This window comes from Tupaia chinensis, unplaced genomic scaffold, assembly GCF_000334495.1.
Source record: "Tupaia chinensis unplaced genomic scaffold, TupChi_1.0 Scaffold000234_1, whole genome shotgun sequence".
Lineage (NCBI taxonomy): Eukaryota > Metazoa > Chordata > Mammalia > Scandentia > Tupaiidae > Tupaia > Tupaia belangeri.
This window is the reverse complement of record NW_006159712.1, coordinates 3,095,483-3,120,368: the sequence shown is the minus strand read 5'-3', so window position 1 is coordinate 3,120,368 and position 24,886 is coordinate 3,095,483. Positions and strand designations below refer to the sequence as shown.

The following is a 24,886-nucleotide window of genomic DNA, read 5'->3' as shown; positions in this document are numbered from 1 at the left end:
AGAAAGAAGTGAGAGAGAGAGAGAGAGAGAGAGAGAGAGAGAGTGAGTGAGTCAGGGGTGAAAATGAAGCACACACCATGGAGCGGGGCTGAGTTACTGTATTCACAAGAGCATCTGATGGCTCTTCTGCGACATATCCATTTATTTTAATGACACCAGAATATAACAGTCTGAAAAGAGAATGCACATTATTTATTCCATACTGGGGATGCAGCATTAAAATACCATTTTAAAAGTCTTTAAAAATTTCCTATTAGAACCTATTGTTGCTTTAGAGAAATAAGTTTTGCCAAATACCCAAAACTGCCTTTACTGGTTCTGCTCACTGGCCTCGCTCAACAACTGTCCCTAAATGCTCCCTTTGGCACTGTTTACTCCAGACCAGAGAACATGGATAAACGCCACTGAAGCAGCCTATGCTTAGAGGCCACCTGCGCAGGGCTGCGGGGGCGGGGTGAGGGCACTCTGCCCATCAGTGTTGGAGAGTCTGTTCCAGGCTACACTGTTCTTGAAAACCTCCTGTGGAGTGGCAGGAAGAATGATGGCCTGAGCAGACTCCTGGGCCTGCCTTGCCTCTGGTGTTATCTGGATGGCTTTGGTCTATGGTTTCGCCACTCCATTTCTTCCATTAGTCAGACCCTCAGTTTTCCTGCCCAGTAATGCTCTAGGATGCCCCTGGCTCTGATAACTGGGACCCTATGAGTCGTTGAGGTGCGAGTCCTTGTCATTATTGCCTCTGCTCCCAGCAAACGCAGTGGGTGTCTGCCTTTCCTGAAGCTCAGTCTGGGGGTCACTCTGTCCAAGGGCAAGGTTAGCTCAATCCCAACCTTGGGCGTTCCTGGGCTTCTGAGGGTCACCCTGGGGGCTTCTCTCCTTTCCTTCTCTGGCCCTGGGAGATCCCCTTCCTCTTTTTGCCCTTTCTCCCTTGTCCTCCTCTTGTCTTTCTAAATCATCCAATTGGAGTTCCTTGCTATGAGACTGAAAAGGCAAAGCTGTCTTTAAAAAAGGGCCTTTTGGCATGTCAACAACAGCAACCACACAGTAATAATGACAACAGCATTGTACATTTCAGGTACTTAGTTTACACTTTACAAGCATTTTTAAATACATCATCTCATCAGTCATTCTGTGTCCCCTTGGGTATATCACAAAGGGACCCTCCCTTCTCCTTTGCTGAATCCTGCTCAAGGGAAACAGCTCAAGTGGCCCTTTTGCACATGGACGTCCCCACACAAACACTGAAACATACTTTTTAGGGTGTAGATTGACAAACCGAACTCTTCCTGTCTTACAGAACTTTCCATTTCTAGAATGCGGCTGCTCAAGGAAAGAGAGAGAGAGTGTTCATTTCTGTTAGAAAAGCATCATTTTGGGGAAAATCTTAATGGTTCCTGTATTTGGCCTTTATTAGAGCCAGTGCTTCCAATTTTGAGAGGAAGTCTCAAAATTCTCCCCAAACCACACTGAGAGACCCAACCTGGCTCTTTTGCTGTTTTCGCTGGCTGCGGCTGAATTTAGGGTGTGATTGGAAGAGGGAAGCTGCAGGTTCCTTGGGGAGGCAGAGGGAAAGCCAGCAGCCTGCTGAGTCCTCCCAGGAAGTCAGTGACCCTGGGTGGGGCTCTTGCAGATGCAGGCTGAGATGCTCTGTGCTGGATACGGAGGGGGCTGGCCAGGGGTGCTGGTGGAATAAGACTCAAGACTACCTGCTGGGGCAGAGGGGGCTACAGGTCAGCGGGGATGGGAGGGGAGTCAGAGTAACCCAGGAGACCTCTTCCAGGACTGAGCTTACTTCCATGTTGCCATAAAGACTTGTAATCCTGGGGCTGGCAGGTGGTGTGGTGGTTAAGGTGCGGACTCCCACGTGGCAGACTGTGGTTCAAGTTCAGACCTGATGGCTTGCTTTCTCACTTTCCCTCTCTCTCTGATTATCTGGTCAAATTAAACAAATAAGATACAATGATTGTAAAAGAGAGAGAGAGAGAGAGGTTTGTGATCCATCTGCAAATCAGCGTGTTCTAGGCACCAGTGAGCCTGTGGGAGCCCCCACAGCCATTCTGGGTGACAGAACCCTGCCTCCCTGTCCAGGCCTTCCGGAATAAGACTCAAGACTACCTGCTGGGGCAGAGGGGGCTACAGGTCAGCGGGGATGGGAGGGGAGTCAGAGTAACCCAGGAGACCTCTTCCAGGACTGAGCTTACTTCCATGTTGCCATAAAGACTTGTAATCCTGGGGCTGGCAGGTGGTGTGGTGGTTAAGGTGCGGACTCCCACGTGGCAGACTGTGGTTCAAGTTCAGACCTGATGGCTTGCTTTCTCACTTTCCCTCTCTCTCTGATTATCTGGTCAAATTAAACAAATAAGATACAATGATTGTAAAAGAGAGAGAGAGAGAGAGGTTTGTGATCCATCTGCAAATCAGCGTGTTCTAGGCACCAGTGAGCCTGTGGGAGCCCCCACAGCCATTCTGGGTGACAGAACCCTGCCTCCCTGTCCAGGCCTTCCTCTGCTTTCCTGCCAGTTGTATTTTAAACCACACCTCGTCTTGCTAGCTCCCTGCTCTAACAGCAATGCCAGCCCATGTGGCCCAATTCGGCACGCGTGGCTCGTTGCAGGGAAATCATGCCTTCACGTCTGCCTCATTTCTCCTCCCCAGAGTGTGACATCTGCTCCTGCCACCCTGGGCCGCTGACCGCTCCCCAAAATATGCCTGGCCTCTTCACGTGTCGCTGCTTTGTAACAGATCATTCTTCGGAGAGCTCACCGCCCGCACCCGCTGTGGCCGACTCCTTTTTGTCCCAGGATTGGAATGATCCTCCTCTGGGCAGCCACTCCCGTTTACATTGCCATCGGAGGACTCACTGCGTCATGAAGCAGGGGTCCGTTTCTGCCCCAGACCGTAGGGACATTTCTCTTGTATGAGAAGCAGTATGGCTTTGTGCTTAAACGAGCACCTTCTGTAATCAGACCGCTGGGACCCAAATCCTGGCTCTACGACTTATTCGCCATGTACTCCTGGGACAGTTTTCGAACTTCTCTGCTTTTCAGTTTACTCAAGTGTAAAATGGGCTGACGTGCTCTCTCCAGGGTTACGTGGAGAACTGCACGTTTGTGTGTACGTACATATGTACATATCTGTAGTGATTAGAATATCCGATGTGTAACGCAGTGCGTGCTAACTGAAGCACGCCCATCTGGGGCCCAGGAGGGGACGCCATGCACAGCAGCCCGCGTGTGTGAGGGGACCCCTCCGCCTTTCTTCCTCCCGCTCCTTCTTCCCTTCCCTTCTCCTTTTGCCTCCCCTCCTTCCACGTGCCTTGTACTCCTCCGCCTTCCTTCCTTCTCTTCCTCCCTCCGTTATTCCTGACGTCTCTGACCCATCATTGGTCCTCACAGAAACTCGGCTCCTCTGGGGAGGTCCCCTGAGCCCCCAGCTGCCCTCCCTCACACCTCACAATGGAGGCTCCTGAAGGAAGGAGGGGTGGGTGAGAGCCAGGGCGCTGTGTGCACAGCTGGGACCCTGAGTGCCATGCACTAACCTGGCAGGGGGTGGAAGGGGACACATGAGGGTGGGGGAGAGAGACCTGGAAAGAAGCTGGGGGAAGTCCCCGTCGGGAATGGAGTCTGGGGGACAGGCTGCCTTTGCTCAGTCCCAGGATATGTGCCTCTCTAGACTTCCAGATGCTCGGGCGGCAAGACGCGAGCGGGGAGAGAGCTTTCCTTTCCTGGGGGCGTTTCTGCCGGCCCTGAACTGCTGCATCTTCCACATTCACCCACTGTAAAGGAAGGATGTGGAGCTGTCAGACTCCTGGCCAGGACCCTCCATGTACCAGATGTACGGCTTCAGGTGAGCGCAGAGCCCGAGAGAGGCCGGGCTTCCTAGTCTATGAAAGGGGGTTTTGCCCTCCCCTGGGAGGCACAGGTCACGGGGCAGATCCGAGTACATACACTTTGGGGAGGCACTGGAGTTGGGCAAGGGGTCTGTGCCGAGGTGGCCTAGAGGATCAGGAGGCAGAGGCCTGTCTTTCCTATAGCAGCAGCCCTCGAGAACCTTCTGGAGACTGACACCTGCTCGGGCTGTGGACAGGCTTGGCTCCCACCTCCTTTATCCCACAGAGATGGCTGCCTGCTATCCATCCCACTGCGCATTGCACTGTGGTGCTGGCGGGAGGGAGGCAGGCAGGCTGGGCTCTCAGGGAAGGGCAGTGCCCGGGGCCCGAGGGGACAGCATGCCCCCCCTTCCCTCGCCTCACCCAGGTGGCCCCTCTTCTCAGCAACGTTCAGGTAGTGAGTCCTCTAATGGAAGCCGGGACCAGTCAGGAAAGAGAAGGGGGTCTCTCCGGGGTTCAGACCCACAGAGGGCCTGGGGCAGACAGGGCAGCACCTGCTCCGGGTCGCAGTGAGACTCTGAGAAGGCCGGGCTCCGGGCTCTTCTTCCTGGAAGAACCAGGCGTCCCTGGGCACAGCCAGCCAGGACTTTAAAAGTTGGGTGCTTTCAAGGAAAAGAAGAACAGAGTTAAAAGCCAGAGGAAGCAACAGCCTCCTCCCCCTCTCCCTTCTACACTTCTCTTCCGAGCTCAGTAAACAGGTCTCGGTTTCTGCTGACACGGATGTTTTAGAATACAGAAATCTCTTCCTCTTTCTCAGACTGCCTAACATGTCTTTATTCTTATCCTTCTGTTTTAAACTGTTTTTATTAGTCTTTTTTTCTTAAAATTTTAAACAGCCATTTATAAAAACACAACACATATGCAACACAGATCAAAACTCGGTAAAAATAACTCACTATATGGTACATATACTCAGACAGTGTGATATATTTATATAATAAAAGATGAAAATAGTCACTTTCCATAATAAAAATAAGTTCTATTTTTGTTTATTTTACAATATACTTAATATTCTCTTCTTTTGCTTTATCTCCAACTTCATCTCCTTCACTCTGAATCTCAAGGGGGGGGTTCCCCTGGGACTGTCCCAACCCCACCGAGCTCGAGTCCGAGAGGCCTTGGGGGGCGGCAGGCTTAGGAGCAAGGGCGGCAGCCGCACTCCAAGTGTCTCTCCACCTCCTCCACGAACGAGGCCCCGTCTGTGCACTGGAAGACGTATTTCCTCCGCTTGGTCCGCGTGGGCTGGCAGCACTGGGGCCCGCAGCCCCCCCTGCACTCCATCACCGGCACCCTGGAGGCTGTGGCGCAGGACGCGTAACCTTTCTGGCGACGGATCACCTCCCGGACCACCTCCCCCAGGCACGGGTTCTCTGCAGAGGGCAGAAGCGACGGGTCAGGGCACTGAGGCGGTGGCTGGCGGGGCCAGGGCCAGGTCTGGGCAGGCTGTCCGGAAACCTCTGTGATCTGGTTCACTGACCCACTGGCCCGTCCCCGCCTGCTCACTTATGGCTGTGCTTTGGAGGGTGGTTTGCTCCCCAGGGGTTCGTGTTTGGACTCTGGTCCTGGGAGGAAGTGAGACCTTTAAGAGGTGAGGCCTAGTGGGTGGTGTCTGGATTGAGGCTTTGCCGTCATGGACAGGCGAATGCTGTCTGCCATCTGAGATGGATGGGTTGTTGTAAAGGAAGATGGCTGCCCCAGGCCCCTCTCTCTCTGCACGTGACTGCCTCCTTCTGCCCGTTGGCCACATCGTGACAGGGCCAGCTTCACTCCTTTGGACTTTTCAGCCACTAGAATTGTCGGCCAAATAAGTCTCTATTCTTCTTCTTCTTTCTTTTTTTTTTTTAGAATTGTGCCATAGGGAGTGTGCACTCTCCAGAGAGAGGCAGAGAGGCAGAGGAAGTGAGAAATCACCCTCTGGGAGGATGGCGCCATGCCTTAATCCCTTCTCTTCCTTTCTTGTCTTGGGAGTTTGAGCACGCAAACACATGTGCCTGGTGTGTTTCTCAAGCTACTGGGTTCAGGACTCAAACCATGGAGTCGGCCATGTGGGATCCAGTGCTTTACTACCACACCACCTGCTGTCCCAAGCCTCTATCCTTCTTCATTTTTAAAAAAATAATTATTTAATTGTATTTATTCATTATTAGTATTATTTAATTTGCTCTAGGAAACATGCTTTCTCTAGGCAGAGACAGAGAGAGACAGGCAGAAAAAGTGGGAAAGCAAGCCTCCAGGTCCGGGATGTGAACAGTGGTTGGCCACGTGGGAGTCCAGCGCCTTAACCACCATGCAACCCGCTGGCTCCACCAAACCCTTATTCTTTACAAATCACCTGTTTTCAGATATTTCTATCCACAGGCTAAAACACCCACTCATCCAGCCATCCAGTTATCCCACAAATACTGTCTCCTCCCAGTGCCAGGGTCTATACTGGCTTCTAACTAGGCCTGGAGGCCCACGGCAGCCCAGTCTGCTGACTTCCTGCAGATGCAGTGAGTCAGGGTCAACTGCAGGCCAAGCACAGTGAGCACCGTAGAGTACGAGCCGGTATTTTCAGAGAGAAGCCACATTCACGTAACTTTACCACAGTAGTTATTTTAGTCATCCCCGTACGGTTGTCAGCCTGTCACTGTGCTTATATAAAGTAACATGCCCGCGGGGATGCATGTAGAGGAAACATGCAGTGCATATGGGCTGGGCACCCACGGTTTCAGGCATCTGCTGGGGGTCTTGAGACACATCCCCTGCAGAGGAGGGTGACTGTAATAGTGATGAAACAGGTGTGGCCACTTCCTTCACAGAACTTTAAAGTCCAAACTAGATGAGGTGGACGGGTGGACTGTGGGCTCCTGACAACCCTGTAAGGCATGGAAGCCAGACCCCCAAATTCTGAAATGGCCCCCCAGCGACTCCCTGCACCCCACACTTTAGGACTCATGCTGTCTATGGAGTCCCTCCCTTAACGTGTCTGGCCCACGTAGTGAGGCAATGACAGTGTGACATCCAGGGCTAGGCCATGTAAGACTGGGGCTTCCTCTGAGCTCCCTGCTGGTCTGTTCCTCCGGTGTGAGGACCCAAGAACAGCCTATGCAGAGATGCACACAGCTTATTATGTTTATTATGGCTTTGAGCTGCTGTGGTCTGGGGCTCCTTTGTCATATAGCAACAAATAGCCAATATACTCCCTATTTTCTTTTATTTAAAAATTAAAAAAAATTTTTTTGGAGAGAGTTTTGCTATAGGATGTGGGCACTCACCAGAGAGACAGAGATAGAAAGCGGGGATGGCCACGCCACAATCCCTTCTCTTCCACTCTCCTCTCGGGATATTGGGTACACACACATGTGCCCAGCATGAGTTTTGAGCAGCCAGGTTTGGGACTTGAACTACGGTTGAGTACATGAGAGTTCAGCCATGTAACTGCTACACCATCTGCTGGTCCCTACATTCCCAATATTCAAGATGAGGGGATTGACGCTTAGAAAACAACTTGACCAAGGTCCCCTAGTCTTGAAAAGGCACAGCAAGAACTGGAGCTTAGGCAGTCTGGGTCTGGAGTCCAACTCTGACCCCCGCTGTTTCCCAGGGCCCTGTCCACGTGCACAGCAGACCCACCTTGTTGGCAGTGCTGCCCACTGAAGCCGGGCTGGCATAGGCAGTAGGGCTCCCCTTGGTCAGAGATGTGACACTGCCCATTGTGACACTTGAAGGCTGAGCAGGCGCTGGCGGAGTCATTCTTGTGGTCACACAAGGCCCCTTGGTAGCCCTCAGCACACTGGCACGTATAGGAGGTCCCAGCTGCCACACATTTTCCATGGATGCAGCTGTGGGCAGAAAGGAAGCAGACCAGAGTGAGTGCTGCTGGAGGCCTCCTGTGTCACACCCCAACCCTCAGCCAGGGGCCAGGCCCAGAGGCCAACAGGCCTTCTGAATCCTGTGGGCTGCCCCCTTCCAGCCCAGGGGCTGAGTATCTCTTGGTTCCTGAATCCCCTGTCCTAGTGTCTGACCAGCTGGAAGGTCATAGGCATGCCCAGTGTCCACTGCCATCTGTGACCATGACAGAGGCCAGCTGACTTGTTGTACAAACATCGGAACCCCCATGTCACAGTGGCAAATGGCCACCTGGAAGAATCTAAACAGTCCATAGACATGTTAATTGCTCTACCACCTCCAATGACAACACTCCTGTCAGTACTGCCATGGCCACCACCGCATTATCGCAGGTCCTTGGCCTGCCCAGGCTCCCTGGTGGGGCTTCATACCTAGGATTGCTCTTAACTTTCACAGCACCCCCCGCCTCTGTGGCTCCCGTGCACAGTCATGCCGCCAAACAGACTGGCAGCCACGTCTGCAGTTTTAAACTGCAATGCATTTTCCCCCTGCCGATGATTTTCAGAGCAAAGATTCATATTAATTATAAAGGCATGCACACACACACACACACACACTCACACACACGCTTGCACACTCAAGAGCAACACAGGAAGCACACCCTTTGCAGCTGTCCCTCATTCCTGATCTAAAATTCCATTTCCCAGTTTGCTCAGCCAACCAAACTACTGATCTTGGCGCCAGTGGTATTTCTAGCTGATACAGAGTTTTTAACACTGAGAATACCAGGTCTCTCTCTCTTTTAAAAGGTATTTTCCAGAGAGTGTACGTGCTCTCTCTGGACAGAGAAAAGAGAGAGGGAGAAAGCGCCCTTTAATGGGGCGTGGCCATGTGCAAGCCCTTCTCCATTCCTCCACCTGGTTGGGATTTGGGGCACCTGCCCACAGGTACTGGGTGTGCTTCTCCAGCCTCTGGTGCTGGAACTTGAGTCATGCAGTCAGCCATGTGGGGGCTGGCCCTGAGAACACTGGCTCTCTCATACTGAGAGAAGGTCTGGTATACAGTAGCCCTAAATAAATCGCTGTTGAATGAACACATTCCGCTGGGCATGGCCACACATGCTTGGTGCCTTGCACAGGACACCAGGTGAGGGCGGGGCCAAGTTAGGGCCAACATTCACCTTCGTTCCCCTTGCCCGGCCAAGGGCCCAAATGCTGTGTTTGCCTAGAGGGGTGCTTTTTTTCTAATTACAGAGGCACCTTGGGGGCTTGCTGGGGCCCTGGACAGGTTCTAAGGGACCTTTGCTGAAACAGGCCCGTGAGCAGCCCTTCCTGCTGGTGCCTGTGACAAGGCCTGCTGCTGCTCGGAAGCTTAAGCTCAGCCTCCTGACCTTTCCAACAGTCTGGCTGCCAGGACCCTGGCTCAGTCTGAGCGCGGTTCCTCTAGCATCTCAGCACCCCTTCTCGGGTGGGGCAGGGACTGCGGCCATGCTGGGAGCTGAGGGCCTTGGGGTTCGGACACTGACCTGTGGCCGAGGCAGGGGTCCTGGGCCTCCTGGTCACACAGCGGGCCGGTCCAGCCCGGGTGGCACTCGCACACCACGCTGTCCTCCTCCACAGAGCGGCACAGGCCGTGCTTGCACACGGTGCAGGACTTGCAGCCCGGCGAGACGCCCAGGGCCTGCGGCGGGAGGGCCTTGAAGTCCTGCAGCTCGTTGTTGATGCGCACCTCATGGATGCAGCCGTGGATGCCGCCCCGTGGCCGGTCGGTGCCCTGGCGCAGGCCCGTGGAGGTGGGGATGCCTGCAGGAGGACCCAGGACAGCACGCTGAGGCCCTCCCTCCCTGCCCTGCTTGCTGGCCCAGGCCTCTCCGCAGACCAGGAAAGCGCCGTCACGTGTTCACGGCAGGTGTTCAGAGGTCTGGGCTCAGCTGCTCCCAAGGAGGTCAGGGTCAGACCTGGGGCTGGTCCATGCAGACGGATACGTGAATTCATTGCCAATATTTAAATACAGAAAATTTCCCGTAATGACCCATATCTTAGGCTCGGCCTAGATAAGATGAGGCGATCTGGTTACCCACACCCCACATGGCCCAGCCAGCTGACCCGGGGAGGACCATCTGCCTCGGGAAGGGATGAGTGGTGTACTGACTCATGCCACTGTCCCCACCAGGCCTCCCCAGCCCTGTGTTCCAGGCCCTGCGAGAGAACCCAGGCAGGCGCGCTGGAGGGGAGGGGAGGGGAGGACATTAGGGGGAGGAGCCTTGATCAGCCCACCCTTGGGACTTAAGGATTCTAGACTACACTGTGTCTTCTCAGCACCTCCCAGAGACTGACGCAAGGACGTAATTTGCTTTTCCATGATGCTTGGTTTGGGTTTTCTCTTCCTGCCTGTCTGCTACAGGTGGGAGCCTGAGATGGAGCTGGGGGCTGGGGCAGAGGACCCAGCGTTGTTCTGCTACACTGCAGCAGGCGGAGGGGAGAGGCAGTCTCCTCCAGGAAGAAGCCATGCTCTTCCAGGGATGGCTCTGGGCCGAAAGTGTTTGTGGACCCCCTCTGCCTGAACCACCGGTTAGCAATGCTCTCTGCGTCCATCTCTCCCCTCTCTGCGCCATCGTTACCAATCCCTACCCCTAAATCTAGTTCCCAGCAGCCCTGCTCTCTCCTTTCCAAGTATCTGTCCAAGGTCCTCTTCTCTTCATGGCCTGGCTGATGCCTATTCACCCTTTCAGGGATCTGCGTGGTTGTCACTTCTTCCAGGAAGCATTTCCAGATTGGCTTTGGCAGTGGGAGCCAAGATGAGAGCAAAGGAGCCCAGGCAGGTGCATAGGGTGAGCCCACTGTCCTGACAGGAAGTGCACCCAGGCTTGGGCGCCACAGCACGGCTGGGGGGGGGGGCGTTACCTCCGAGATAGAGAGGGCTGTTGATGCTCACGGCTGGCTGCTTCTGGAGCTTTCCTAGGCTCTTGGGGGCTCCTTTGTCCACCACCAGGTTCAGGGTCTGGTTTAACATCACCAGTTCCACGCTGTGAAACTGCCCGTCATTGACTGTCTCCACGCTGGCCGGGAGAGAAGGGGAGAGAGCCCGAGGGTTCACTGAGTGCCTTCCATGGCAGGCCCGGGCCATCAGTCTGATCTGCGCTACTTACATTTTGTTTTTATTTGGGGATAACTTCAAACTTACGTAAGTTGCAAAAATAAAAACCAGCGTAGAAAATACTTACTACCCCGATTCCATTACTTCCATTTACTTTAGCATGCATTTCTCTGCACGCACACACACACCATTTTTCTGAGCCTTCTAAGTACAACGTGGCCCTCTCTCCCTACACAGTCAGAGTGCATTTCCTAAGGACAGATATATTCTCTGACATCTACACGGCACAGTTACCAACCGTGGTAAATTTAACGTCGCTGTCATACTTTATTCTCTATTCTAATTTTCAGTGGACTCAATAAGGCCTTTTTAAAAACTTTTTTTTTGCCAGAGGGCATGTGCACTCACTGGAGAGAAACAGAAAGAGAGATAGACAGAGAAGCATCCTCCATAGGGAATGGTCACACGGCAATCCCTTCTCCATCTCTCCCCTTTTAGGATTTGGGGATGCGCATACACACCTGGTGTGTTTCTGAAGCCACTGGCCTGGGGCTCAGACCTCACAGTTGGCCTGTGGGTCTTAACCACCATGGAAGGCTGCCCAGGAAGGCCTTCCAGAGCATCTTCCCCTCCCAGTACAAGATCCAGCCCAGGGGAACCAGCAGTTAGCGTAATGGCTATGTCGCTGGACTCCCAAGTAGTCGACCACGGTTCGCGTCCCGGACCCGGTGGCTTAGAACTCACGCCGGGTGCATGTGCGTGTGTGCCCAAGATCCCGAGAGGAGAATGGAGGAAAAGGGATTGCGGCGTGATCATCCCCCCCTGGGGGGTGATTTCTCGCTTTCTGTCTCTATGTCTCTCTCTGTCTGCCCGGCGAGCGCACGCGCCCTATAGCAAAAAAACCTCTCCCCCACCCCCCCAAAAATAAAGATCCAGCCCAGGAGCAGATCTGCCTTTGGTTATCATTACGTGCAGCCCTTCCGGCATTTCGCCAGCCCAACAGCTCCACCCTCAGGCGCCTCCTTCCCGTGCGCCACCTGGACGCTTATTCACTCAGCACGCCGGGTTGCCGGGAGTGTTGTGACGTTTTTCTACGTAAAAATGCACCCTGACTTCCCCACAACCCCAAACCCCAACATTTGCCTTCAATTGCCCCTAAATATCAATTTACTCCTAAATATCAGAAAAGATACAAGGTTAGCCCTTTTCTAGGGAATATTTGTCCCAGAAGAAATATTTTGGTGTGATATATTTATATATATATATCAGTCTCTCTCTCTCTCTATATATATATAGTCTCTCCTAGTACGTCCGAAGTAAATTCTCAGTTAAAGTTTCCATAGTTTGTCTCAGTTTCCCCTAAATTCACCTCGTACTGCTGGTGGGTGGGGTGTGTGCCACGTCTGGGGAAGCGGCGCCTCACGACACCCCCACAAGGCACACCTATCATCCCGTTGCAGGAGAAAAGAGCAGCTCAGGGAGGTTAAGCTGTTCATCTAGAGCCCCGCAGCTACTAAGTGACAGAGCAGGGATCTGAGCCGAGGTACACCCTGTTCCCTGCTCTGCCCGACAGTAACAGCGTCCAGGGGGCTGGCAAGTGGCGTGGTGGTTAAGGTGCTGCATTCCCACATGGCTGACCACGGTTTGAGTCCTGGACTTGGAGGCTTGCTTTCTCACTTTCCCTTTCTCTCTCTGATCAAAATTAAAAATAAAAATTAAAAAAAAAGAAATGAGAAAACATAATTCTTTAAAAACAAACAAAACAGCAGCCACTCACCTCGGGCATAGGACATCCAGGTTGGGTGCTAAATAGCCCATTGAGCTATCAAGGCCCTGTGAAAATCCTATGGAGTGGGCATCAGCTCTCCTGCTTCACTGACGCCCAGAGGGAAGTGATCTGTTTGAGGTCACCTGGCCAGTACACCCCAGAGACAGAATTTGTAGGCAAAAATTTTTTTGAGGGACCAGCAGTTAGTGTAATGGCTTTGTCGCTGAACTCCCATGTAGCTGACTGCGGTTTGAGTCCCGGACCCAGTGGCTTAAACTCACGCCGGGCGCGTGTGTGTGCATGCCCAAGATCCCGAGAGGAGAGTGGAGGAGAAGGGATTGCAGCCTGGTCATGCCCCCTGGGGGTTGATTTTTCGCTTTCAGTCTCTCTGCCTCTCTCCGTCTTTCTGGCGACCACACACGCCCTACAGCAAAAACCTCTTCCCCACAAATTTTTTTTTTTAGTTTTTTTTTTTTTTTTTCTATAGGGCACGTGTGCTTGCCAGAAAGACAGAGAGAGGCAGAAAGACAGAAAGCGAGAAATCACCTTCCCCGGGGGGATGGCCACACCACAATCCCTTCTACTCCATTCTCTTCAGGATCTTGGGCATGCACGCACATGGGCCTGGTGTGAGTTTAAGCCACCGGGTCTGGGACTTGAACTGTGGTCGACTACATGGGAGTCCAGCGATGTAGCCATTATGCCATCTACTGGTTCTGTAGGCAAAATTTTTGACCCCAGAGTTCTCTTCTTTCCAACACTCTACCTTGGCAGGGGCTGGGAGGGAAAGATTGTGGGAAGTGACAGGAGCTTGGGGATATGACACTGCCTCCTTCCCTGACAAAAAGGGCTCCCTGAGAGGTAGGCTGAGCTCCGTCTTCTCCAGTCACGCATTCCTGTGTGGGCAGCAAATACAGAGGCTCCCTCCCCCCCCCTTTTTTAGGAGAGTTTTTTGCTATAGGATGTGTGTGCTCGTCAGAAAGACAGGCAGAGAGACAGAAAGCGAGAAATCACCCCTCAGGAGGGATGGCCATGCCACAATCCCTCCTCCATTCTCCTCTTGGGATCTTGGGCATGTATGCACATGCACCGGGCTTGAGTTCAAGCCACCGGCACTGGGACTCGAACTGTAGTCGACTACATGGGAGTCCAGTGACGTAGCCATTACGCCAACTGCTGGTCCTGAGGCTCCCTTTCCCCTTGAAATCTCCCTGCTGCATCTCTGCTGGCTTCAAGAGGATCCTGGCCGGGAGGTGGTGCTGGTTACCCAGGCGGGCAGGGACGTTTCAATGACTGACTCAGATTTAGAAATTCCATCAGCCAAAGAGACAAGGGCAATGCTTGGGAGAGGACAGACTGAGGTGGGAAGCAGTGGCGAGAACAGAGTCCCTTACTGCCGGATGGAACCGTGGCCAGTCACACAAACAGGACACGTTCGGCCTGAGCTTCCTTGTCTGCAGCAAGGGGAGGGTAACCTCTCAGAGTTATCATGAGAAGCTCAGAGAAGGTACCTGAAAGCACTTTGCACAGTGTAAGTTACTGGGAAAGTATGAGAATTTCTCAGTGTTAGAGTATGAATAACAAGAAACCACCATTGCCTGCAAATGCAGTGACTCCTACCCGAGTGCCAGTCTCTGGGAGAAAGTGATGTCAGAGGGGCACATGCAGGAGCTCAGGACGCCCCCCCTCCCCCTGCCCACACACCAAACCTTTCAGAAAATCTCCTCTTGAGGCCAGCTGGTGGTGTGGTGGTTAAGGTGGCTAGATCCCACATGGCTGAGTGCATGGTTCAAGTCCTGGACCTGGTAGCTTGAAAAACCTGCCAGGTGCATATGTGTGCATGCCCCAAATCCCAAGAGAATGGAGAAGGGATTACAGTATGACCATCCCCCGGGGGTGATTTCTGTCTGTCTTTCATCACTCTCTGGTGAGTGCATACGCAAAACTAAAAAAAAAAGGGAAAATAAAAAGGAAAATCTCTGGCATCCAATCATCCACCCCTCATCCGTTTATCTACCTACCCACCTATGTCTTCATTAGCTCATCTACACGTCCAGCCTCCATCCATCCACCTAGCCACTCATTCACCCACCTGCCCCATGGCCCCAGCGTCCAAGTGCTGGGGGTCAGTGGGAACAGGACAGACTGGGCACCTGCACTAGGGAAGCTCACATTCCACATTCCTTTCTTTTAAATCGATGGCCAACTTGTCAATGGAGGATCCGGCCAAGACACAGGAAGTGGGTGGTGGAGTGGAGCCTGAGCCCACTGGTTTTTGTTGGGATGCCAGGAAGCCATATGAAGGTGAAGCTTATTCTCCAGAAGCCTCCAGCTGCTCTGAGTTGTGAGCTGAGGGCAAGGCAGAGGCCTGTGCTCCTGCAGATGGGCTGGTGAAGGTGGGGGATGAGGGCTGGTGCTGATGTGCAGAGGCCGTAAACTCCCCAGCTTGAGCCCTCCCGAGGCTTTCTGACTGCACAGGTGAAATCATGCAAACACTTCCCCAACCTTCCTGTAAGCCATGCTGTGCTGGATGCAAATGAACTGCCCACGGCAGTGTGTAAACAGACGCTGGGCAGCTCAGCACGGGGCTGTGGAGAGGCTGCAGCTCTGGAGGGGTGGTCTGGTGTTTCCTTCCAACAGTATGATTCGGGGTTGGGGCAGCTGTTTTTCCATTACAGACACGCACGCACACACGTGCACACACGCACACACACACACTCAGTGCAAGCACACCACTAGCTCCTTCCCAGCTCTTGGCTCCGTGCCATTCCCTTTTCCTGTCCCAAGCTCCTAGGGCCAGCCAGGCCCTGGTGCACACCTCCACGGTACCCGGCCAGCAGACGGTGGCTCGACTGGAGCTGCAGTCACCAGCTCCTGCCCCAGACAAAGTGCCAGCCTCTGCCATGCCCAGTGCCTGGCGCCCACATGGGAGAGTCTTTGACCCCTTCTTCCTGGTACCCCCTTCATTCAGCCAGTTCCTGCCTGGTGACGAGTGCTCTGGCATCACACTGGGTCCTCCAGCTGAGGGATCGTGGGCGAGTCAGCACTTCTGTGAACCCCACTTCTGCTCCTGTGAACTTTGTACTCACTTCACACTGACTTTTTTTTTTTTTAAGTTCTGCTATGGGGCACGTGTGATCAACTGGGATGGGGTGCAGGGGGCACTCCTTGGGTGGACGGCCACACCACAATCCCTCTTCTCCATTCTCCTCAGGACTTTGGGCATATAAGCACACACGTGTGGCATGTTTTTCAAGCCACTGGGTCCAGGACTCGAGCAGTGCAGTTGGCCACATTATGGCTGGGGGCCAGCTGCCTTACCACCACGTTTACCTGCTGGTCCCGACACTGAGTTTTAATACACCTCTGACACCTCCCAGGTGCTCAGGAAAAGGTGAGAATGATCTTCTCCCTGACCTTTGCTCTGGGCGTGAGGAACTGGGTATGACAGGGCTTGGGGCGAGGAAGTAGGTTAGAGGACGCTAGAAGAGCCTGTTTATTGATTTTGCGGCCTACAGCCACCAGAGCTTGGGGGTTCTGCATCCCTCTACTGGCCCATAACCATCTCTAAGGAGGGCGCTCTAATGGGGACTACATTTATAGGGCAGGACCCTAAATAACGTGACCAAGGAGCACTGCTAGGTGGTGGGGCCGAGGTCACTGTCAGCACTCTGATTCCCACTCCTCCCAGAACCACGGCTGTGCCAGTAGGTGCTATGAGTTAAGTTGCCACCCTCCTGCCACATGTGAACCAAGGTCTCCTTGAAATGACGCCCACAGCCGGCACTTTTGAAACCGTGGGTCTCTGGAGGCTTGGGGTGGCCACACTGAAATTTCTGATTTTTTACCACCAGGTCTAATTAGTATTATTTTATTTAACTTTATTTACTTATTTACTTGTTTTTTAATTTGACCAGAGAGGGACAGAGCAAGAGAGAGAGAGAAAGAGAGAGAGAGAGAGAAAGAGAGAGAGAGGGAAAGTGAGAAAGCAAGCTGCCAGGTCTGGGACACAAACTGTGGTTGGTTATGTGGGAGTCCAACACCCTTAACCACTACGCCACCTGCCAGCCCCCTATTTATACATTTTAAAAAAAGATTTAAATCTTGGACATGAAACAGTGGCATGGTGGTTAGGGTGCGGCCATGTGGCCGACTCCACGGTTTGAATCCTGGACCTAATAGCCCGAAAAACAGGCTGGATGCATGTGCATGTGTGCCCAAAGCCCCGAGAGGGGAGTGGAGGAGATGGGGGGTGTGATTTCTCACTTTCCTTCTCTCTCTGGCTCTCTCTGGCAAGTGCATGTGCCCTGTGACAAAAAATGTAAAATTAAAAAAAATTAAATCTTGACTTTTGAAGTAATGTATCATTGAGAAAAATGGCTTGGCTGCTATGAAAGGAGAGGAAAAAAATCGAGAAAACCCCAAAAACTTCTAAAAGAAATGGTCATTCCATGGTTCGAAGCCCCAGTAATTAGTCTCCTGGGTGACACTCAGAGGTTTAGGGGACAGACGAGGGCTCTGAGTCTTCCTCATACCATCGGGCCAGGCAGGGCTGCCTGGGGTGGTGGCTGACGGCTCCCGTCTGAGCTTTCTCCAGGGCTTGCAGCAATGGCGGACATGCGTGGGCCTTCGGCGGCAGCCGGGCCTGTGCTGGCTACGGCAGTAAGCCCTGACCTGCATTCTCTCCTCCAACCCTCACAACCCCTAGCGGGGAGGCAGCTCCTCCTCCACTCCAGAAATAAGACACTTAGTGCCAGAGACCTAAGGTGCCCATCCTGAAGTGTCACATGGAATTGGTGGAGGCAGGATCCCAGGCCAGGTGGGAGGAAGGGGATTCCCAGGAGGCTCATTCCTGCAGGCGCTGGCTGTTCTCACCTGGGGACTGAGTTGTGACCAGTAGGTGGCGACAGAGCCTCACAGGAACAAGAGCTGCTGGCATTTCAGGCAGCAGCTGAGACTGGGACCGAGGCAGCAATGCCCTCACTCCACCCCAGCTGTGGGGCCCGCCCACTCTATCGCACCCCCACCCCTTCGTGCCCGAGTAAAGCATGTGGGAGAACGGGATTTGGTGGAAGTCCAACCTGGGTTTCAATCCCAGCTCTGCCACTTACTGGGCATGCTTCGAGCATCAGGCTTCTAATCTCACACAGGAGTGGTGATGCTTGCCTGGGGCCTGTGGTGAGGATCGCATGAGACAAAGACCTTGGCAGTGGACTGCCTCTGGGAGCGTGCACTGTGCCAAACAGAGTCACGCCAGGTGCTTTGAATGGACATTTAAAAACAGCTATTTCAGGGAGCCAGTAGTTAGCGTAATGGCTATGTTGCTGGACCCATGTAGTTGACCGCAGTTCGCGTCCCGGACCTGGTGGCTTAAAACTCACGCCGGGCACGTGTGCGTGCGTGCCCAAGATCCCGAGAGGAGAATGGAGGAGAAGGGATTGCGGCGTGACCATCCCCTCTGGGGGGTGATTTCTCGCTTTCTGTCTCTATGTCTCTCTCTGTCTGTCTGGCGAGTGCACGCGCCCTATGGCAAAAACCTCTCCAAAGAAAAAGAAAAAAACAGCTATTTCAGGGCCAACATGTGGCATGGTGGTAAAGGCTCTGGACTCCCACATGGGTGACAGGGGTTTGAATCTCAGACCTGATGGCTTTCTCTCTCTCTGTCTCTCTCTGGTGAGAGTAATGCCTTATAGCAAGTTAAAAAAAAAGATAAAATTAAATAACTATTAAAAACAGAAAAGCCCAGCTACGTCACAGACACCCGAATTTCCAGCTTCTCCTGATGTCTGTATTCCCACATGCCAGCACCTTTTGGAGCTGAGATCAGCTGCCCCTTTGGACAGGGCCTGTCCCTTCTAGGCTACCGAAGTCCCAACTACTCCCTACTGAGACCCCAGACCACTCTCCTGTGTGTCACCTTCTGGGCTGGTCGGCTTGCCAGTGGGTGAGTCTGCCCTGTGACAAGTCCCACTACCCAAGAACAGTGAAGCCCGTCCCCATTCTGGGCAGGGAAGGTCTCAGAAGTGCTTTCCTCTGTATTTTCCTGGGGCCTGGGACAGAATCCTGTCACTGTCTGGGGCCATGGCCGGGCCGCTGGACAAAGTCCGCATGGGCGAGAGAAGGCCAGGAACCCAGCCTGCGGGTGCCCTTGGGGACTGTGGCTGCTCCTCCCCACTCCCAGGGCTGGTTGGGGGCCTCACAGAGGGCTGCAGGCTGCTAGCCCCCCTGAGCATACTATAGTCTGGGGTCCTGAGGAGGCCTTCCTGGGAAGAGATCTCTGTCTCTCTCTAACCGAATGGCCACCTGAGCCCTTCAGGTGCTCAGCTCAGCCTGTGTCCTCCATGAATCCCAGCCCTCCCCGCTCGGGGCCCATGTACCCCGAGGAATCTCCCTTCCCCAGGCCCTCCTCACTTCTCAGCCTGCGGAACCAATTCCTTAGCCAAGACTCAAGCCTCAGCTGAAATGCTACCTCTTCCTCCAGGGAGCTTTCCTGGGTATTCCGGGGAAGCAGGACTGTTTGCTGCATCCTTAGTGTCCCCAGCACGCCGCCAGCCTCTCCAGGGAGAACTGGTGGAGCCACAGCCTCCCGTCTTTGTGCCTGCACCTTGCCAGGGCCTGACCCCAGCAGGGGTGCGGGGGGCGGTGAGAGTGGCCGCTGGTAGAACAGCTCTCTCACGTGGAGTCCTGGAGGGCAGGACGACCTGCCACCAGGCTCGGCCGAGGGTGCAGGCCAGGATGGCCTTAACTCGATCCTCCTGCTAGTAAGGCCAAGAGCCTGGTGGCTTCTCAGCACTGCTCGCTGTAGCTCGTCTGACTCCTGGGCAGCCTCGGGGAGGCAGCAGTTGGCTCCCATCCCATAACTCCGCACAGCGTCTCCATGTCCCCACCACCAACAGCACCCCCTTTCCAAGGACCTCCACCCCTGACAGTGGGGGGAAGGCCCCAAGCACTGGGTGGAGCTCCACTGCTCCTGGACGCCTGGCCTGGACCTCTGTCCCCAGGTGACTGGGAAGAGGCTCCATTTGCCACGTGCTTCCTCAAATGTCACGCCAGCCCTGAGCGACCACCCCAGGAGGTATGCCCTGCTGCTGCCTGGTTCATGGGGTGGGAGTGAGGCACAAAGAGTTTGAGCAACTGTATTCCAAGGTGGATTGGCATGACAAACTAAGCCCAGATTGTGTGGAGCGCTGGGGCCTCTTGGGTGAGCTCCTGCTCTGTGTCCCCTGGACCCAAGTGTCCCTCACTTAGCTGGTCCTTCTGCTCTGGTCAGCGCCCTCCTCCTCACCCCTTATCTGACCTCTCTCCAGCACGGCTTCTACCTGCTCTCTGTCCTTCCCTTCTTCGATGCCAAACTCAGTGGCCCCTTCTCCAGCAAGGTTTCCCTGTGCACGGTGCCTCTCAGACCTGGGCCTTGGAAACTCCTGGAAGGCTCCTGGAACAGGTCTGCGGGGGCAACTCCCCAAGTCTTTGAGACAGTGGTTCTGGGGTGGAGTCTTGAGCATTTCTACCATGTCCCCAGGTCATGCTGGGACTGGGGCCTGGGGGACCACACTCGGGAACCCCTGCTTTTAATTAATGGCTTTCAAACTGGGTTTGCTGGAAGAATATTAAGGCCCTTGATGACAGCAGGGTGAAGAGGGAACTTGGCTCCCTCCAACCCTGTGGCCCGTTTAGCCTCTATGTATTTAATGTTCTTGAATTCTCTCTATACATATCTATATACTTAATTTTGCCAGAGTATGTGAGCTTGGGAGCGGGAGAGGGGGAGGGAGAAAGCACCCTCTGACGAGGCACGGTCACCCCGCAGTCCTGTCTCCTCCAGCTCCCCCTCCGTTTGGGATTTTGGGCATGCACACACATGTTCCTACACTGTTTTCCCAGCCTCCAGGGCTGGACACGAACTGTGTAAATGGCCATGTGGGATCCAGCTGGCCTTCAGAACAGTTTTGACTGCAGAAAAGATTGAGTTTTTGGGTGAAAAAAAGTCAGAAAATGGCCGCTCTTCACAATCCCAATTAAACATGCTCTTGCTTCCAAAAGGTCTTTCTTCTGTACAGGCTTCCCCACGAGACTCTCCTTCCTCCTCGGCTTCCCAGACTAGTGTGACAGACAGACATTCCGAAATTTTACTAGTTACTTTTGTAACTATTCTAAAACTATTACAACGGGACCACCAGTTGGCATAATGGCCATGTCACCGGACACCCATGTAGTCTACTGTGGTTCGAGTCCTGGACCCGGTGGCTTAAACTCACGCCAGGTGCATGTGCCCAAGATCCCGAGAGGAGAATGGAGGAGAAGGGATTGCGGCCGTGGCCATCCCGCCTGGGGGGAGGGGTGATTTCTTGCTTTCTGTCTCTCTATCTGTCTCTTTCTGGTGAGTGCATGAGCCCCATAGCAAAATCCTCTCCAATAAATAAATAAATAAAAATTAAAAAATAAAGATATTATAACTAAGTGGTTTTTATTTCCATAGTTATTAGTATTAATTTTACTGAGAAGTGAAAAAAAAATGTCAAATGGTATACCTGTGACTTCTGGACATTTTATCTTAAGAAAACGCTAACTGAAACGGGGGAGCAGGCTGAAAGCTGCTGTCCCGTGCCTGTGAAGGACAGCTGACACAGGGACACTGAAACGCGGGTGACTGCTGCAAAGCCTGACGTTCAGGAAAACTGTCCTTCAGAACAGTTTGAAAGTCACCTAAGAAGTCCTCCCGCTTCCTCACAGCGCTCCATTTCTTCCCCTCGAGTTGCATGCTAATCACCTCCGTTTTCTTTCTTAAACTAATAAAAGATTAGGATGACATTTGGAAAAGGGCATCTCATTAAGCAGCCCTGTCCCCATTGGAGGGCCCCCGCTTGGCGCCCAGTAGCCAGCGGCCATTTATCTTATGGTAATGAGGTGTCATCTGGCCCTGTGGGCCTGCCTTCCTCTCCCACCTCTTCCTCCACCACCTTTCTCCCGCCCACCTGCCACCCAGCGAGGAGGAAGTGTGAGTGTGGTGGGCCTGGAGAAGAGACGTCGTTATGGCACCAGTGGAAGGCTGGAGGCAGGAAGACTGGGCGGGGCTTGTCACTGGGGAGGGTGTGGCCTCACCTGTACACCGTGGTCGGTGGGGAGCTCAGGCTGTCATAGACCAGCCTCACGTGGCCCTGGTACAGCTCCAGTGCCAGGGGGTCGTTGTCTCCCTTGTAGAGAAGGATGCCGTTGTCCTTGTCAGTGGCCACCTGCAGGGAGTGGCCAGAGCACATGGGTTGGGACTTGCCTGAGGCCAGACCTCCCCTGACCCCACCTCACAGACCCCTCCTTCCAGCAGCTTCTGAACTCATCCCAGATCTGAAATCGTTTCCATCATTCCTCTTCCACCTAGTCTGTAATTCCCAGAAGTCAGGGCCTAGACTCACACTCCAGCCCCTTCCAACCACGTCACCACGTATCCACTGCGCACCTACCACGTACCACCGCGTCCACGTGTCCACGTGTGTCGGGGGCCAACGTCCACCTGTCCTCTCTCACTGTGTACAAGGTTAAGTCTACCCAAGTGCCTGTCCCTCGTGGGCCTCAGTCTCTCTGAATAAAGTCTAATAATAGCAGTTATAAACAAAATGCTAACTAATGCCGTTCAGTGTTGACTGTGACCCGGGCACAGTGCTAGGCATCATCTCCAGAGAGTTTTGAAAATACCAGTGTCTGGGCTTCCCCCCAGAGCAGGTACACATGAATCTCTTGGGGGCGGGGCTTGAGTGAAGACAATTTTAAGAGTCCCCAGGTGATTTTAAGAGGTGGCCCAGGTTGAGGCCTGCTGGTCCCAGGAGAGCCATGCAGAGGGCACTTGTGGCCAGTCACTTGCTGCAGGATGGGATTCTCCAGTTAGTCTGTGGGCTCCCACCCCCTGCACACGGAGAGCTGGCTGGGATGTGGAGCAGGCAAGTTTGGCAGAACGGCAGATGCCTGGGCGCTGGCCAGCAGGGACCAGCAGTGAGACCCTGCTGGGTGGGACCCTGCTGAGGGAGGAGGGCAGGCCAGGCGAGGGTAACCAGCATCCTTCTTTGTGCCCAGGGTCCACCTCACCCCAGAGGCCGGGCCACTGGGCTGTACTCTCCACGAGATGGGCAGTTTGAACTTTTGTGAGTTTCTATAATGGTGCTGCCTAGAATGGTGACTGGCATGTAGAGGTGCCTGGTACCTCTTTGCCAAATGAGTACTTTCCCACAACATTGGTCCAACCTGGGGTAACGCGGCTCCAGCCAAAAGGAAGACAGGGCCCCATTGAGTGCTTAGTGGTACCAGGAGGGTCCAAGCCCACGTGGCCGGGGCCACTGTCCACAGCTCTAGTGTCTCTGGGGAGCACCTTGTTCCTTCCTGCCAGGCTGAGGTCACTGCCCCCCCTCCTTCATGTACCCAGGGTTGTCCCTGTCGTTTTCCTTGTCATCTTGTCCCGGACAAGGGGCTTTGCCTGTCTTTCTCTATTCAATCCCCATCGCCCAGCAAAGTGTGTGGCACATGATAACTGAATGTAAATTTTCTAGAGGAATTTTCTCGAGGCTTGAGGTGGGGGTTGCTGCTCACAGTGAGAGCTGGTCAGGACTTATCTCTGGAACTCTCTGGACAGAGCTGGTTCAGATTCCTACAGCTGCACTGTCCTCATGATGCATCAGAGGAGGAGCAGGCCTGCTCGGATCTAAGACTGCTGGGCTGTTCTGTAACCGTCGGAGAATGGGGCCCATTGAGGCCCTTCTGAGGGCAGGGTGGGGCGGTGCGCACCTGCAGAGAGATGTTGGCCTGGGGTCGGACCTTGGCAGAGGCCAGCTCCACATAGGAGTCCTTGCCCACGAAGTTGACGGTGATGAGCTTCTCGCACCTGGGGCCAGCGAAGCCCGGTGGGCAGCGGCAGGTGGGCTCCTGCTGCACCACGATGCACTGGGCCCCGTTCTGGCACTCGTACTGGTCGCAGGGGCTGGTCTGCAGCAGGACCATGGGCGGGGGGTGCTCGCAGAAGAGCCCACTGGAAGGAGGGTAGAGCGAACGGAAGGAGGGAGAATGATGATGAAGAAACCAACAACTAGGCCAGGGGATCTCTAGCAGAGAGGTGTGGTGAGACGGGAGCTGAGGACTCGCCACCAAATGGGGCAGTCCCTTTCCTTCTCTAAGTCCCAGCTTCCTCATTTCTAAAATAATGGGACTCCCCATATCTCAGTGTCAGAATTGTCTGGGGTAGGGACCAGCAGTTACTGTAATGGCTATGTCGTTGTACTCCCATGTAGCAGACCGCAGTTTGAATCCCAGGCCCGGTGGTTTAAACTCATGCCGGGCGCATGTGTGTGTAGGCCCAAGATCCTAAGAGGAGAAGGGATTGCAGCATGGTCATCCCCACTGGAAGGTGATTTCTCGCTTTCTGTCTCTCAGTCTTTCTGGTGATGCATGCGCCGTATAGCAAAAAAATCCTCTAAAAAAATAATAATAATTGTCTAGGGTAAATTCTTAAGATTCCCAGGACCAGATGGCATGATGATTATGTTGCTGGACTCCTCATGTAGTTGACTGTGGTCCGAGTCCTGGACCCGGCGGGCGGCTTAAAACTCATGCCGGGGACACGTGCATGCATGCCCAAAATCCTGAGAGGGAAATGGAGGAGGAGGGATTGCAGCATGGCTCTCTCCCCCGGGGGTGATTTCTTGCTTTCTGTCCGTCTCTCTGGCAAGCACACACGCGCTAGAGCAAAAATCTTTCTTAGACAAAAGAACTTCAGATTCCCATCCACGGACAAACGGATGGATAATCAAAATGTGATACACACATAAACATGTATGCATATGTGTATAATGTGATATAGATACGTGTCTATACACACACAATGGAATATTACAGGGCCTTAAAAAGGATGAAATTCTGAAATATGCTACAATGTGGATGAACCTTGAGAACATTATGTTAAGTGAAAGTGAAATAAGCCAGCCACAAAAGACAAAGACCATATGATTCCACTTACATTACCTATAGTCAGTCCTAGAGACAGAAAATGGAGCACTGGAGGCTGCAGGGAGGGAATGGGAAGCCCCTGCGTAGCAGTACAGAGCCTCAGTTTTGTAAGATGAAAACTTTCTGGAGTTGGGTGCTAGTCATGGCTGCCAGCAGTGCAAATGTCTTAAATACCATGGAATCGTTCCTTTTCTTTTTCTTTCATCTCCTTTTTTTTCTTTCTTTTTTTTTCTTTTTAGAGGTTTTTTACATATGGCGCATGTGCTCGCCAGAAAGACAGAGAGAGAGAGAGAGAGAGAGAGAGAGAGAGAGAGAGAGATAGA

The 24,886-nt window shown here is 53.5% G+C and overlaps 1 protein-coding gene across 5 annotated transcripts in view; it reads right to left on the bottom strand.

The window, feature by feature from the left end:
- Nucleotides 1-3,701: 3,701 nt before the first annotated feature.
- SLIT3 (slit guidance ligand 3) overlaps nt 3,702-24,886 on the bottom strand; it is a 782,476-nt gene continuing 761,291 nt past the window's right edge. For 2 of the 5 annotated variants that reach the window (XM_027771828.1, XM_006148363.3), the window contains exons 31-36: nt 23,349-23,589; nt 21,681-21,811; nt 10,621-10,775; nt 9,243-9,519; nt 7,502-7,710; nt 3,837-5,256 (exon numbers count right to left, since the gene is read on the bottom strand). In XM_027771828.1, coding sequence (XP_027627629.1) covers nt 5,021-5,256; nt 7,502-7,710; nt 9,243-9,519; nt 10,621-10,775; nt 21,681-21,811; nt 23,349-23,589 — 1,249 coding nt within the window. In that variant the 3' untranslated portion in view covers nt 3,837-5,020. Of the gene's footprint in view, nt 3,773-3,836; nt 5,257-7,501; nt 7,711-9,242; nt 9,520-10,620; nt 10,776-21,114; nt 21,368-21,680; nt 21,812-23,348; nt 23,590-24,886 lie in introns of those variants that run through there. The other 3 variants (XR_003549377.1, XM_027771827.1, XM_006148365.2) reach the window with 3 other exon arrangements.